Here is a 17,446-nt window from a genome sequence, read left to right as displayed (position 1 = left end):
GTAAAGCAAGACGAGAAACCCCACTGAACCAGTGCAGGAGGCAGCAGGATCTTCCCCATTTTTTTCTTTTCTTCTTTTTCTGCTTTCCAGCATATCAAGCAGAAGCTACAGCACACCAGAATGACACTTCTTTTTCAGCCACCTCCTTTGTCCCCATGTCTCCCTGCAAAGACCCTCAGAGGGCAGCTTCAGGCTTCTTTCTTCCCTGCATCTCTTAGTCTCATCCTAAGTTGATTCCTATCAGCAATCTTTGCCCCCTCCCCTGTGCTAATATTTCCTATTGCTTACTTTTAAAAGCTGCCTGCTTCTCTATTGCCTAGTATCTGCAACTAATCTAAATGCCTTGCTGTAGGGGTTGAAAACCAGACAGAAGTTTAGTATCTTGTAAATAAATTAAAATTAGGGGGGTGGAAAAGGACAATTACTAGTTTACTCTACAAAGCTGGCCAGCTCTCAGATGCATGGGGGAAAATATTTCTGGGGTTAAGAGAGAAGATGAACATTTTTAGTAAGAATAAATTTTTTATTCACTAACAGCAAAGATACTAGTGCTGATGCAAACTCTCCTTGATGTACTGGTAAGGAAACTTCTAGGAATAGTATTGAGTTTAACTGCAGAAATCTGGAGATATTTCAGTTTGGAAACAACTCCAGTAAAAAAAAGCAAAAAAAGAAGCAAGTATCATGGGATACTAAACATCTAGTGACCATCACGTATTTACGTATTAATACTTTTATTTATCTAGACTTCTACTTTTTGGTCATTTTTTCACTTGTGTCTGCTTTTTTTTTGCCATTTATAACTTCAACAAAAGTCACAAATTTTGCAATAACTGTAACTTTTAACTATAACTATATAACTTTTCAACTCTTCTCTGGTGAGGCTACCTGTCTTCTTTATGTTTTTTTTTTTTTTCATTAATTAAGGCTTAGGAAATTCTCATATTATGTGCATCTCTGGGGAAGGGGCATCTCTGTTTATCTACAAGATGGAAATTGTTTAGCCTTTGTGGCTTCTGAAAAATGTTTTGAGACAAAATGGAGCTCAAAATGCAGCCTAATCCACAGTGAAATATTAGTTCTCCTTTCCTGTCAGCCTTCCTAAACCAAGATTTTGAACATTCACTTGAAGAAGGCAGCTTGGATGGCTTCCATCTCCTAACTCTTTGATTTGTGGCAGCTAAGATCAAGTGGGAATAGGGCTTGTTACAGCAATATATCAGTGGTGTAACACATGCAGGAACATCCCAAGGAGGGAGACCTTGGGTGTCACGGGGAAGGTTAAGGCTACAATTTATCTTAATGTGATTTTGTCTGGTCTTTTCAGAACTTCATCCGCTTTGGGTAGGGCCACTGGATCAGCAAACCACAGACTGAAAGACTGAGCTCAATTTTGTATGCTCTTAAACCTAAAAATATTTTATAAGTGACAGCATTAGGTTGAGCTTTCTTCCACTTTCTAAGACTGAATAATTGACTTAAATTAGATTAATTGACTTCAAGAAGATTAATTTGAAAGTACAATATACATGATGGTGTGGATTTTGGAAAAGAAGAGCTTTTCTCTGAAACTGAGGAAGACAAAAGTTAGGGAAAGGAAGCAAAGTGACTTCTTTTCATTCAGCTTCACCATAGCAGACTTTAGGGAGAAACATATTCTGGTAACTGCTTTCATTTTTCTGTCTTCTATATTTTAATAGATGTGAAAATAGAAAGGTTTGAATACTTGCTAGAAGAAACAATGTATTGGTGGAGGATATTATCTTACAAAGCAGTAAACAAGCAGAAGACAAGAATTCTGACAGCAATTAAAACAGAGATATTGAGCCACTGGCTAAAATGGGTATGCTTTCACTACACTTCATAATTAAAAAGTCAGAGAATAGCAAAAGTTTCACCTATCTTTACAGATGCAGCAAGGTTGACTCAGGAGACTGCAGAGCTCCAAGCTTTATTATTATACCAATTAACCCGTCTGAAAGAATAACAGTAAATTAAATAACCTCAAAATAATCACTAGATTCTGATTATGTTTCTAAAATAGTGGACAGATAGGAGCAAGTGAAGAAAATTAGACTTCCAAAATCCTTATAAGAGCCTCACAGAAGGCTAACTATGAAGTGTGAGGTTAACAGAGGGAAAAAAACCAGAATACATATTGATTTGTATCTGATGACAGGATTAACAAAGATATCTCATAGTTTGTACTTTGTATTTCAAAATTATCTGGAAACAAGAAAGCACACTAAGAGATTAAAATCTACTGATGGGAAGAAATTATTCAGATTGGTCCTGATTTAAGATTATTAGGGGTTCGAGAGAGAAGCACAAAATCTGCTTCTGCAAATAATGGTCATTACTGCAGATGGCAATGAAGTGCACAGTGCAGGCAATATCTGACTCCCTTGTGAATCTAGCTGAGTTCTGAATTACCCTATAAACTCTGGAGACTGCCTGGATGTCCTTGTGAACTGCCCAAAGACAACTGGTGTCAAAAGGATGGTAATGGTCAAAAAACACAGAAAATTTCAGGCCATCTGACAAAAGATAGCACAAGCAGAATGAACAAATACAGTAATCATGTAATATTTATAAGGAGAGATTGGAATGCTGTGGCTACTGTTAACCCATCCTAAAAGACGGGAAGGAGAAAAAGTGCAGAAATTATCTCAAAAAAAAGATGTAGAAGGATTATATTTGAAACTCAGACAAGGATCTGAGCAGACTGGTTTAATTTGTTTTTGCCTTGAAAAGGGTTGTGGACCAGATGACCTTCAGAAGTTCTTTCCAACCCAAGTTATTCTACAAAATAGAGAGAGAAAAAATCCTTTGACCATTCAATATATTCAGACAGAAATCCTTGAAATTTGCCAGTTCAACAGCAGACAAAAATAGATTATTAATCCATTGTCACAAGAACTGTGCTAGGAGTCGAAATAAGATTTGATTTTTGCAGTTTAAAAAAATTTTATCATACAGTGTTGTCTTGCCCCCACTTCCCCCAAATAACCAAAACATGGTTATTTCTCTTTTTTTTTGGAAAAGAAATAATTGCTCTAGTTGATGCATATAAGAAGTATTATGGCTCATGAAATAATTTCTTTCTAGAAAAGATCTTCCTCCTCCTTCAAACCTTCCTGTGCTCTCCTCTGAAGCAGCTGGTATTGGCCACTGAATCAACACACTGGTCCACATTGATACTAGCATTATCTGCTGTAATTATTTCCATATTTGAAGATACTGGTCAAATAAAAATTTAACTTGAATATAGTTCTTAATAACATAATACATTAATAATGTATATACCATCAAAGTGGCTGTCAACAATGGCTGCCTATTAGAGTACTGATGAGGAAATCACCTGAGAGACAGAGATGAAGCTCAAAAGAGAGCTTATTAGCATCTTTGAAATACAGTGGGAATGACACAATGAATCCACACTCATAAAAAATGCTGTGACAGGAGAGTAACAAAAGAAAATTAAAAAAAAAAAAATTCAATTTAAAGAGGGTTTTAAAAAACATGTATATTTTTACACACTAGACATACCTTGGCTGACCTAGTGATGGCCCCAATCTCTGAATAAAGATCAGTGCTGTCTGGGAATTTTTCCACCACCATAGTGCAGACATGGTGCAGGAGGGACTGCTTGTGCACTGTGTCCTTGACTTCTGGAACCTTCTCGAGGTAGCTCAACTCAAAAGCTTTGGCCTGTAAAGGGGGCAAAAAGAGAAGAAATTAAAAATAAAAATGCTTACTCCTTCCCATGCAGATTAGTAGACAAAAATAATTACCACATAGGGGTAGAGGGGAAAGAAGACAATGAATTCTAGAGAAGAAACTAATTGATTTTATTTATTTTAACTTGCTGATGAGTAGGCCTAAAATCTGTCCATCTGTAGGGAAACACCTCATAACACAGTTCTCACACTCTGAATGAAAAGCATCAACACTAGACTCAAGGGAGTTACACCAGAGAGTGCCTAGCTCCAAGTTTCCCGCAGGTTACATTGGAAGAGGCAAAGAGCATCCTGACACACAGTAAAAAGAAAAAGTAGGTTCTGGTTTTCTAAATCTTCCGGTACAAAATAAATACTGGGTTGCAACTGTCACAATGGTTTTGACTTCTGTTTTTCAAAGGAAAAAGCTGCAGGGGAAATGCTGGGACATGAGGCTTACATTGGTTCCATTCAGGAAGTTCCCAATGGCTAGTAGAGTCGAAAGGATAAGTCCCAAAGTTTTATTGTGCTCCAGTTGGTCCATTCCTTCCTTCAGGTCTAGAAGTGGTTCTGCAACTTCCTGTCATGAAAGTAGAAACAAGAAAGTGAAGGCTGCAGTTGGCTATAGATGCTTTAAGTCTTCCAGGCGATGGTTTAGGTTAATTATTGTGAAAAGTTCCTGAACTGGCATCTTGCAGAGTGCAAACTGGCCATGTGTGTTGGCTTTCTTCCATGTTCCAGCTAATAAATTGCACACATGGACAGAAAAAAACCCCATAAAATACTTTCCTAATGTTGCTTCTTTATGTACGCAATTGCCTCACTTGTCCTGGGGATTACTCTATGATTCCAAACAGAAGAGAGAGAATCAGAGAAGAGGCTGCTGCATTTGAGTTAGATGCATGAGCATCCCCCTGCCTCAACTGATAAAAAAAGCCTCTTATAACGATTTCTAATAGTTGAAAAACAATCAAATAAAAAGTTAGAACCCTGGCTGACTTGATATTTGTGGTCTGACTCTAAACCATTCTTAAATGATGAGTACCTCTGAGCTTTAGACAGGGTTTTGTGTTTCTGTGACTGAAACTGAAACAAACACCTAACTGTAAACATCAAGCTTTACAAGTGTTCTCATTTCAATCTTTTAACTTAATGCATCTTCTATCCACAAATGTTATCTGAGTATACGTATGTAAACTGATAAGACTTGAAAACATAAATTCTGTTCCATTAACTCGGGAAGTGAACTACACCACAGAGTTCAAAGGAAGAGAGTGAGGGTAATTGAGTTGAAGGGCTTATTTCTGTGTCTTTGTGTGAGGCCCGGGGCAATGGATTTTGAATGCACAGTAACAGTTCACATTGTTTCTATCTCCAAATGCCATCCTAAGCATCTGTGAGCAGCTTTCTTTTCCCAAACCATTACATTCTTTAAAAGCCAAGAAGCCAAAATTAAGTTGTTATTTCAGACCAAGAGGCAAAATTGCTGAGAACTTCACTTTCTTAGAGAAATATAATGGATTATTCAACAACTGTAGTGATATTTTACCATAAATAAGAGTACAAAGACAAAGGAGATACACATTTCTAGACAGTGCAGAACAATCAATCTATTGAAAAGAATTGGAGACAAATTAAGAGATGGCCTAGTGAGCAAAGTACATCAGAGAAGAGGTGCTAAATAAGCCAAGACTTTATCAAGTTAAAATCAATAAAATTCTGCACAGAATTCTTTAAATTCCTTTAAAGTCAGGATTGGTTTAGTTTGCTTTGTTGCATTCTGGGGATGAGTCAAATTGCTCTGCATCTGCCTTAGGCTTCTGAACTATTTTACTTGTATCAATTTGCAATCTGTTAAAAAATCACTTCTAAAATAATAATTTAAAACATTCTGAAGTTGAATAAAAAGGTAGCATGAAAGGCTTCCAAAACAGGCCATACCATAGCACCTTACTTAGCTATTTACATTCAAGTTATCCAAGCTTAGGCTATTTTGCAAATAGCACATATTTAGAACTACTATAACTTTATATTTTATTGTAGCGTTACAATCCAATTAAAACCAGTGTGTTAGATACTGTATAATCAAATGAAATACCGATTCTTGCTTCCTATAAAATTCACTTTCTAGCTAAAGAGGGCAAACATATAATGCAGAGACATTTCATATCCTTAGATAACACATATGCTTATCTAATATGTTTTTATTTTTCACCTAAAAATTATGTTTTAATTAAATTTGAACACTGGTCCACCTTCAAGACATCGGATAATGCCTGACAAATGTCTGATGCATATGCACAAAATTAATTCAGTTATATGTGTACAATTAATCCAATGGTGTTAGAAAACATGGCACAGTTCTGTACAGCTGATATAGCATATGCATGGTTACCATTCTTCTGTACTGGTAATAAGTTTAGCTTACTACATCTATACAAGTTCATATGCATGCTTTTCTGAGAAGAGTAAAAACTTGGTTGAGATGGAATCTTTGAGATGATAAAAATTTAATTATTCGTATTTGCATTTAATCATGACTGGCCTGTATGAAGTGTCATACCCTTTTAAAACAGTACAAAGTATTGGGATCATGCTGTAAAACTTAAAGAGCTCTGATGTACTTCTTAAAAATCTCAGATAGTTGAAATACCACTTAAAAGCACAATCTTTTTGAACAGTTATTTCTCTAGTGCTGTCTCCAGGGAGACTTAGAGTCAGGAGTAATCTTTCTGCTCAGAAGAGAGACTGAAGCAAGGCCTTTTCTCTAGCAGTTATACTTTTATCATTTCTGCACCTGTTTATATTAATTTATGATCCTTTAAAGTTGTCATCAATAAGAATATATTTGCCCACAGTGACCTTAAGAGAAAAATATATCTGGTTTAGGACAATTAAACATTCTATTCCTCTTTCTAAGACCTTTAAACTCCGTTTGAGACAGCGAAAATTGACAGCATCTGTATCATAAATAATTCAGTACAAAGAACCAGTAGTAACAGTATAATTTTCCAAGAGCAATCAAAAGTCTGAAAATGAAGACTTAAAGTTGAAACTACCTCTTTTGTCTACATCTTTAAAATATGATAACAAAAAAAAGGTGAGAAAAATTACTGTTCTACTGATGACCTTCAGTAGTCATATAGTACCTTAGATACACATTAACATTTCTAAACACATTATCAGACAGATCATTTGGAAAGGGTTTATCTTTTTTTGTTTTCCATAAAGAGCAAAGAATGACCATTCAACCAGTTCAGCCCCTCCAAGTCTGAGGCTGCTCCCTATATACGTACTCTAACTTGCATTAGTTAGTTAAATATAATCCAAGAAAGACGACTTCCATCACTATGCCTGGAAAACTTTTCTGCAAACATGAAAGACATCTCACTTGACCCTTGAATAATTTAATGCTCTTTTTCTTTCAAGTTGTCAGTGATGGAGCCAACAACTATTTAGGCAAAGCTCTCCACTCAACTGATTAGCAAAAGAGTCTCATGAATGAGGACCGCAGTCCTACACCAACAGCTCAGGTATTTCACACTGTTGATGTCATGGACTATCTAAAACATCTAGTCTCAAGGAATGATAATAAGGTTAATTAATTTCTTAATAAAACATATACGGGACTCAATAAATAGTTGTAGTGGTTTTGCCTGGGCCAGGTTTTTTGGTAGTGGGGGAAGCTACAGGAGTGGCTGCTTTAAACAAAGATCTGCCAGAAGCTTTCCCTGTAGCTGTTAGGGCTAATGAAAATCAGTTCTAAGATGGACCCTGCACCTGACCCAGGCCTGGCCAATTAGTGATGGAGATAATGCCTCTGTGAATAACCTATTTGAGAAGGGGAAGAAGTTGCTGTGCAGTTGTTAAACTGCAGCAGCAACAGGGGGTGAGAACATGAAAACATCTCTGCAGACACCAAGGTCACTGGAGAAGGAGGGGGAGGAGGGTGCTGAGGCTCTGAAAGAAAGACTCCCCTGTGACCTGTGGTGAGGACCATGATGAGACAGCTCTGCCCCTGCAGCCCATGGAGGCCACTGGGGAGCAGAGATCCACTTGCAGCTCTTGGAGGACCCCACGCCGGAGCAGGTGGATGCCTCAAGGAGGCTGTGACTTTATGGGAAGCCCATGTCAGAGCAAGTTCCAGGCAGGACCTGGGAATCTGTGGGGAGAGAGGAGCTCTGGCCAGAGCAGGTTTGCTGACAGGACTTGTGATCCTGTGAGGGACTCAGGTTGGAGCAGTCGGTACCTGAAGGACTGTTCTGCTGGTGGATGATCAGTTCATGAGGAACTGTAGCCCATGGGAAGGAGAAGTTCCACCCCACGTTGGAGAAGTTCATGAGGGACTGTCTCCCATGGGAGGGACCCCACACTGTAGTAGTGGGAAGTGTGAGAAGGCCTCCCCCTGAGAAGAAGCAGCGGCAAAGTCCATCTGTAATGAACTAACTGCAGCCCCCATACCCTGTGCCGCTGGAGGGGAAGGAAGGATTGTCCTGGGAAGAGGGAGGGGTGGGGAAAGGTGTTTTAAGATTCAATTTTATTTCTCATCTCCCTGTTCTTATTGTTCCTTTAATAAATCAAACCTTTTTCTCCCTAAGTCAAGTCTGTTTTGCCTGTGATGCTAATTACTGAGTGATCTCTCTGTCCTTAACTCACAAGCCGTTTGTTATTCTTCTCTCTCTCTCCTGTCTAGTTTAGGAGGGGGAGTGATTCATGCAAATTACATATTAAATTGATTTTTTTTAGTTGAATATGATCATGGTATCTTACCTCAATCTAAATAATGCCTCCTTATTGGTTACCTGGAACTTAAACTCTGATTTTAACCTTTTGTTTCTGGAGAGACTCAACTGCTCTCTCTCTCTTCTACCTCTGATGCCTATCTCACATCTTCCTCTTCACCCAACTAAGAGCCAAGCTGTCTGTCATATCTGTGCTTGTCTGCTAGGCTTCTTATCACATTTTCCTCCTACTTTATCAGAGTTTTCATATGTTATTTCCTATATCACTCTATGGTAAGTACTGTGCTTAGGCCTATCTGCCTTCCAACAAGGATAAAAATGTTGGCCCTATCTTCACCCCAGATATCGCTACTTTGAATTATTTAGGTATTTGAGATATTTAAACTACATCTGTTCTACATTACTTTTACCTGGCAATTCATTAACTTTGTGGCATAAACCTTATAGGATAAGTAACAGGAAAACTATTGGAATTTCTTTAGCTTTTAACAGTGCTTCAAATGTTACTTTTTGATTGAGAGGAAGCTAGAAGTTCTAAGTATACACAAAGATTAACAGCTACAACTAACTCAGCTAACATGAAAGGACCAATTTAGCCTTGCGGTAACTTCAAAGCAGAATAAAGAGCTGTACCAGAGGAAAAGAAAAAAAACACCCCCAAAAATATAGGCCAGATGTAAGTATTTTATGTTTTACAAATCAGAAATGTCTAAAACTAAAACATCACACTTAAAAAATCCTGAACTTTTGTGTCACTGCATTTCCTAAAATCCAAGAAGAATATGTATAGGTTGAATAATCTTGACAGTTATCATCTGCAAATCAATCCACTGTTGTATAACTTGTTAAATAACCAGGCGTAGGTAAATATAAAGCATTTTCAGAAGCACATCCCACTTCTCAGAATCTGTATAACACAAAGTTATATCAATTCTTTAATAGACACACATACACACAGGCAAAATTAATATACACAACAGAAAGCTTCTTGAAGAGGAATGGATGGGATATGCACTAGAAGTGTAGCCAGAAAAAAGTTCTCACGCTAAGATTCCTAAAAGAGCTTGTGAAAGTCGGCAAGTAGTTTAAATGGATCTAAGATCAACACTCTCATTTTACAACGTAAGGCTGATTACTGTAGTCCTCATTCTATCTTTATCTAAAGACAAAAATCTTACTGGTCTGAAGTATTTCCTGAATAATAACATCTGGAGAAGATGTGGTAGGGATTTAGCTGCCTTTTTTGTGTCAATATCCTTACTGACTAATTAAAGGAAAGAAGACATAATCTCTAATTTTCTTCTATTGAAGGAATAGATTAAGAAGGATCATTTTAGCTGTTTCCTGCTTGGTCACTGAAACAAAAGCGACCCATTTACTGATTCCTCAAAATATATGCTCCTATAATAACAAGGTCTGGGAAAGATCAACCAAAGCCTTGGAAGAGTCTCCACCCCACTTTTTCCTCACCTTTTCCACTATCTCGTAGTCCATCTTGAAAGCCCAGAGCTGGAGCCTGGCAGAGAGTTCGCTGATTGAGGAGAGGGTGAGAAGGAATTGCTCAGCGCTACCCAGGGGAACATCAGGGTTTGCCAGTTGTGCCTCCTGGATCTTTTGCTTCTCCTCCTCTGTTGGGATCATGGTCAGGATTTTCTGTGAAGGGAAACAAAAGGCAGCTGTCAGCACTGGGTCCGAGAGGTGTGCAAGGGCTAGATGTTGGGTGACTTCACAGCAGCAACAACAGAAGTCCTCAATTCCATGGCTGGTAAATTATGACAGCATTGTAGTAACCAAGAACTAAGCTACTGCACAGGAAAGCAAAACAAGGCTTGTTATCCAAAATATCTATGTCTGAAAAGCACATCCGTATTAAAATGCTTCTTTAGAAAAAAAAAAGAAGTACTCATTTAAATATGGTTAATTATGAGATGGCACACTGAAGGAGACACAGGACTTCTCTACCCTGCTTCCATATGTTTAAGTCAGAACTGGCCACCTCTGCAAATTCCACACAACAGTTAGGGTAGAAGGAGTGCAGTTATGTGGCCTGTGATTTACAGAAGGTCAGACTGGATATTAAGGTCCCTTTCAGCCTCAGTGTCTATGGACCCTCCCCCACACAGTTGTAGGTATACAGAAATAACCTGAGGACTCCTATCCCTTGCTGTTCTTATAGTTTATTACATTTTGTTCAGTCTGTTTTGTTTTTTTATGAAATATCACAACTATTGCAGCTTATTAGGTCACTCCTAAAAATCTCATTCAAACTGAAGACAACTTCCCAAGGAACATGCATTGAATTTAAAGTTGAATTATGCATTGTATAACTTGTGGCTTTTATCTCTTTTGATCTGAAAAGTTTAAAATATTGATGAAAAAGGATCTCAATATTTTCAGTTTCTACTGTCAGTGTGGCTCAAAACATTTAAATTTTCCCTTTAATTCTTGGATTTTACATGCTTGTGTAGCTTTCCTTCTTCAACTATTGCTCTTTAAGGTATTGTTTCTTAATTAGTTTTTAACATAATAAATGTATTTTAAAATAAAAAAAGAAAAGCAAAACAGCATAAAGACATCAGATATGTTGAGGTCTTTACCCTGTTGATCAATGCCTCATTAAAAGAAAACAGTAGATTTTCAACACAACTTATAAGGAGTTACATGTTTTTGCTGTAGCTTTCTATGGTGACAGAGGCTGTTTTGGAGGGGAGGAGGAAATAACAAAAATACAGCCAACGAGCTATCAGACCTGCCAATCCAAACTACAACCTTGTTCTAATACTGGACATAGCCAATTCATCAAACTAGTAGCACAACTACCCCTTCCAGTGCTGATAATTCATCTGGCCCCTTGTACAGCATTGGAGCTATGCATGGAGAGCAAGGCACTTTTCCTGGTCAATCAGCCCAAGAGTAAAGGTTAAGGAAGCAAATAATGTTCAATTCATTGAACTCTCACGTATTTAATTTCAGCCACAACATTTGCACTGCTGTCAATTTTCTTATGAAGACTGCCATAAACATAAAGAAGCATTTTTTCTTTTAATATTGGCTCTGCTTTTCAGAGGAAAAGGGAAAGGGAAGGAAAGGAAAAGGAAAAGGAAAAGGAAAAGGAAAAGGAAAAGGAAAAGGAAAAGGAAAAGGAAAAGGAAAAGGACCTGCCAGCTTCTACCTTCATAAATCAATATCATAAGAAAAAATACACTCTTGTGCTTTCCCTTCCCCTGTCAGTAACTGGTAAATATTCTGATGAACATCTGTTCTGATTGATAGCATTTGTTTATTGAATTTGAGGTGTACTATCCACCCATTCATCTATCCACACATGCTTAAATCTGTAACATGGATGATATCTATCATCAAACTAGATTTATAAGTAGCTGCTTCAGGGTATTTCTCAGGGCTTAACCAACATCTGCCTAAAAAAGTTCATAAAATAGAGAGACCAAGTCTGAAATTTGTAAGAAGAGGTGATTTGCAGTGGGAAGAAGTCAGGCCTCCCAGTGCCTACTCTTCAACATTAAGAAGGCAACGCTCCCTCAGCTGAGCCAGGGCAGCTTGCAAATAGCATCACATGAACATCCATACATGGGGAGTTTAGCAGTAGTCTGTGATGGATGTAAAAATGTTTCTGATGCATTTTTGAAGGCCAACACTTTCACAGTATTCTCAACTACCTCCTACAAATAACTAGGACTTTTGGAAGCTACCCAGGGATTCCACAAGTATTTTGTGGTGGTGCAGGGCCTTTACTCCAGAGATTCAGCACTGCCTTCGTGCATTTTAAAGAGAGTGATGAAACTGTAAGCTTTATTTCCAAATGGATTCTTCTCTTCCCTGAGCTTTATGTAAACACCACAAGCCAGATGGAGCTCACAAAAAGCGTTCCAGTCCAAGTACGGCAAAGGCTTCTGTGCTGATGTCATAGTATGTGAAAAGGAGAATGCCAAGCAAAAGAGCCTATACTTGTGGTGCCAGCTGCCAAGGATCACCCCTGCTCCTGAAAGGCCTGCCTCGATTGCACCAGAGCTGCTGACAGGTCACACACCTTCCAGGGTGCAACTGTCCCTGTAAGAATGACCTACTCATCAGCACTTCCAATCTGCTCAGACAAATAATTCTGATCTTGCTGCTCACCATCCTCGGTGTGCCCCTGAACAAACAGTAAAGTGCTCCTTCATTTCCACTCTATAACTAATTTGAGCCATTTGTTCAGCATTGGAAACGAATGAGCACACTATCTGCCAGTTTATTGTTATTTTAAATACTACTTTTTTTAAACATCACTGACAGTAAAAGTACCATAAAAGCAGAGCAAGGTAGAAGGTTACTGGCACTTGATGTGACCAGCAAATCACAGTTAGCTTTGAATCTAATCATTACTTCATACCCTTTTCCTAGTCAGGTGTTCTTTGGGTTGATTAAAAAAGAATTAGTTACCATCAAACCCTACGCTCATATTCTCTAATATGTATGATACATGTACTTCAGCTCCATGTACTCTCAACACAACTATTTAGGCCAGAAACAAACTTTCTGAGTAAAACTGGTGCATAAATCTTTTCAGAGAGAAAAAGAAATAAATTTTCGAAATCCTGCTTGCATGAGATAATGGATCCTAATTACCTTGCTCCTGGACTGCTTGACACAGTCACTTGCTTGAACTTTCAGTGAAAAGATCAAACTGCTTATTTCCTTGACTTAGCCATCTTGATCTTCAAAAATTTCTAAGAGGAAAGCTTTAAAAGGCTCACAAGGCAAAATTTATAGAGCCCATAAGCCTGAGGGTTCCAGGCATGCAAAGAAGCACCTCATCAGCAGCTGCGAATGGCCCAAAGCTGGTGGAAATTAGGTGCTTAAGTTAGCTCTTTTTTTTTGTTTGTTTTGTTTTACCACGCAAACAGAATCCTGAAGAAAATTAGTAAACTAAATATCTGGTTGTTGTTGGGTCCAAAGTTTTCTGTGACTCAAGGCCCACAAATTTGTAAGCTGCATAACCAAATACACATTAGTGGATATTTCATCTGATATTTTACAGGCCTTGGCAGATGATTCAGCTTCAAAAGAGCTCTCACACTTCAGCTTTCCAAGCATCTGTTAATGAGATGTGTCAGCGGTTTGCATTACCTGCAGAAACTCTCAATAAAATATAAAAGCATATGAAGGTCAGCACTCCACAGTATGAGGTTGTCTGCACTAATTTTATTTCAGTTCTTCCAGAAATGACCCAATTCTGAAAAGAATTCTGCATCAAAAATGCCTGATAACCATCCCTGTAAACTGGGAACTGACAGCCATTGTCTTGGTCAGACCACTTCATTTCCTCTGCCCTCTACTGAAATACATGAACATGCCATTGCTGGTCACAGAACCTGTAGAAGATGTTTTTGGTTTGTTAAAAGGGTGTACATGTAACTTTTTTTCTTTAAGTAAAGTCTGAAACTCCTTAGGGTAGGGATAAGCTGACTGTGGGTATAGGGCCAACAAATTCTCTCTTCTGTCCACACTTACCAAAAGAGGTGCTCTTTCAAGTCACAAGAGCTGGCAGAATTTAAAACACTTCATCTCACTTTTACAAAGCATTATCTAAACAAATTGGAAACTGCAAATGCCAACGTACCATGACAGCTATCAAAACAAAGGCTTAAATACCTTGTTTCTGAAAATCAATTTTTGTTCTTTGTTTATATATGTTAACTTCTGCCTTTTTAATACAGGCTCTTACTACTTTTCACTCTTTTTAACATCTCAGGGCTACCTAGTCACTCCAGACAGCTGGCCTCCAAATTATTTAACAAAGGTGGGTGTGGAAAGCCTAGTGCACCTGGAAATTTTTTTAATTTCAAATAGTTTTAGCAAAAGTTATATCTACCAATACAAACAACATTCTGTAGCATCACAAAGCTACCTTGTCAAACATAAAGTGACTCACCTTAATTTCCTCACAGTGTCACCCCAATTTTACTCTGCTAAATTAATTGTACTCTTTGGTATAATTTGATCTCAATCCATGTTCCCTTACTGAGTAGCATTTTACAGAAGGACACACTAATTTATTTTACTAAAGACAAGCACCAAGGACTAGTTTGGTGGACTCCATTCCTGCAGTTGCCCAAGATACACTTCATAACAACTAGATGCCAGGATTTGAAGCTTGCCTCTCTTTCTTACATAGAAAGTCCTCATCCATGCTAAACAGGCAGTTCTTTTTCCTGCAGCGAGCTCCAAGTTGTCTAAACACAATGAATGCCAAATTTTCAAAGAAAAGAAAACACAACCACTTTGGCAAATGTAAGGTGGCAAAAACGTTTTTAGTTGGATTGATTCATGTTTGCAGGCACACATTGTGTGTTCCTTTGAAAATAAGTTTCCAACATTGCCTGCTCTGCATACTAAATAGACTACATCTGCCTTTGAGCACTATGTCCCCATTTTATGCACTTTTTCACAGCTCGGGGGTACCTAATCGCTCTAAATATGGCCTCAAAATACAAAACATGCTTAGGTATCGAGGACATAAAAATACATGTAAAAAACAAAGTATGGAGCCAGCAACCATGGAGCTACTACCAAGAGTCAAATGTCACAAGCAAAGCAGCATTCATCAAAAAGCAGGACAGTAGCAGACAGTTTACTGGGTCACTGTGAACTCAGTGATGAGTCGGGCTATCACAGACTTGTAGCCTGTACTCCACTGCATCACTGCCTTGTTGCTAGCACTACTGTCAGCACTACTTTAGTTTGCTATCATTAAAGGAATTGCTAGGGTAAGTTTTAAGGTACCATTTAAACTGAATTTATCCATCAAGGTGCAGAACTAAAGCCACTAGCACACTAACACAATCGTGATGATACTACTTAGTGAAGAACATAGCACAGAGCTCACAACCAAGTCCAGAGGAGGTCTCAGGTGACTTTTATCCTGTTGTTATCCTGCTCCATGTTGGACCCACTGAAAGCTGAAAATGATCCTAAATTATAGCTTCTCTGAAATTTTAGCAATGTTACACGCCCTCAGTCCACACATTACAGTTCTTATGCACTCCTTAACTCTTTTTCTTCTACTTACTAGCTGTGACATCCCCTTCTAGACAATTAACTATGCAGATTGGCTTTTGAGTACTCACTGTGACACAGTTTTTTATTTAGACCAATTGCATTAGCTTTTTTCCCACACTAGTCCTGCCTCATTCAACCCACAGATCAGCTACAAAGTATATTATATATCAAATAATTTGCTGTATTATCTGTGTTAGTACAAGGCACTCGCAACTGTGGACACCACAGATGGCTGGCAGATGGACAGCCCAGCTACAAATATTGGCACTGGAAAGGGTGAGCGGTGCAGAGGAGTTAAGTGTGCCAGAGAAGATCACCATTCAAAAGAGATGATACATGGAAGATAATGAAGATGTGTCTTATCAGCCATTTTATGTTGGACTTTGTATGAAAACACTGCCTGCAGCACTGAGATCTAACTGGTGGTCTGTGAGCTGAACTTAATTAGAGGGGTTCTCTCCAACACTTTAAAGCTTAGTACTACAACCTGCAGTGACAGGTACATGGACTGGGTCATGAAAAATTACTTTTTTTAGCATGTTTTGTCACCTTCATAATGTCAGTATGGTATGTATCTATCAAATAAGTAATACAGCTTTGGGAAGAAATTATATCCTAGTAGAGATAAATTAGGCCTTTCCTTCTAGCTGGAACAGTCTTTTGCTTTAAGTATTCATTTTTGCATGTAACTGCTGGCAACTCTATTTCTGTTCCAGCCAGCTTTTCTCATTTTCTTCTGCAGTCAGCAGAGTAAAGGTGGAAAGGGGGAAATAATGAAACACTGTGCCAAACCCCTGAAAGGTGACTGTGAATCAGGACACAGCCTCTGCAGCGCAGCCCCTGGTTGAGATTTGTAGCTGTGCAGGTTACACTTACTAGATGATATAGGCTTATTTAAAAAATGAAAACCCCAAAACCCCAAACCAGATTTGAAAAAAATACAACTACAATGAAAAAAAAAAAGCAGGGGAACTGAAGGCTTCTTTTACACTTCATAGAAAAAATGTTTTGATTAAAAAAATAATAAAGAGCTCATCTTGGATCTCAGTGAGACTATCTGCAAAGTCAAACATGTGATGGTAAAAATTACATCATCTGTAATCTTTATACCAACTGCTTTTCTTCAAACAACAGTAACACATAAATTCTATTTTGAGCAGAAGTAGTCACTGTATTTGTTTTCCATTAGATATAAAATCTAGAATGACTCCAATAGCTAGCTGGGCATGAACTTTATTAAACCCTGTACCAGTTGCATCAGCCCTAGTAATTCACTGCCTACTCTTGTTGGTCACAATGTTTCACTAAAGCTTCAGAGGAATAGATAATACTTGGAAAATCCTGTCAGCAATTGACACCATTTTTACTCAACTTAAGACACAAACAAGGCAGAGAATCCATGTTTACTGAGCATGCCCAACCTCAGGTGAACACTATATGCTTCTTAGCACGTTGCATTGATTTGATGAAATTCAAAACTCAGTCATGATATAATACATCCCCTTCTCTCTTCCATGAAAAGTCTGGCCTATACCATGTGCAGCATCAAAAAAAGAAAAGGAAACATTTAAAACGCAGACTTGAAGACATCAACTATTGTTTCTTACCTCTATTCCTTCCTTGTTTAAGGCATATTCATCAAAGTTCAAAATAGCAGTCTTGATAGTGCGAGGAGGGGGCAATACAGTCAAGCCAATATTAATAGCATTGCTTCGTTTTGAGTCCAACACAATGATTTCCTGTCGCTTCCCATCTGCAGCAGTTTTCTTCGTAAAGAAAAGAACAAGAATATTATCCTTCAAGTCTGTTTTGTAACGAAAAAGTCAATTCTTTCACTAATGACTTCCTCTGCTCAAGGGCAATGGATGTAAATCTAACCCATTTATATTCATCCAAAAGACCTGAATTCCTTCAGCATGTCCTTGC

General features: G+C 38.1%; 1 protein-coding gene across 5 annotated transcripts in view; it reads right to left on the bottom strand.

The window, feature by feature from the left end:
- FHOD3 (formin homology 2 domain containing 3) overlaps positions 1-17,446 on the bottom strand; it is a 405,083-nt gene that overhangs the window by 40,632 nt on the left and 347,005 nt on the right. For all 5 annotated transcript variants that reach the window (XM_061995044.1, XM_061995039.1, XM_061995040.1 and 2 more), the window contains 4 exons: positions 17,128-17,286; positions 9,932-10,114; positions 4,180-4,299; positions 3,550-3,711 (listed from right to left, as the gene is read on the bottom strand). In XM_061995044.1, the coding sequence (XP_061851028.1) occupies positions 3,550-3,711; positions 4,180-4,299; positions 9,932-10,114; positions 17,128-17,286 (624 nt within the window). The remainder of the gene's footprint in view (positions 1-3,549; positions 3,712-4,179; positions 4,300-9,931; positions 10,115-17,127; positions 17,287-17,446) is intronic.

This window comes from Colius striatus, chromosome 4 (assembly GCF_028858725.1).
Source record: "Colius striatus isolate bColStr4 chromosome 4, bColStr4.1.hap1, whole genome shotgun sequence".
NCBI classification, from domain to species: domain Eukaryota; kingdom Metazoa; phylum Chordata; class Aves; order Coliiformes; family Coliidae; genus Colius; species Colius striatus.
Note: the sequence above shows the minus strand (reverse complement) of the source record. Positions and strands in the feature narration are given on the sequence as shown.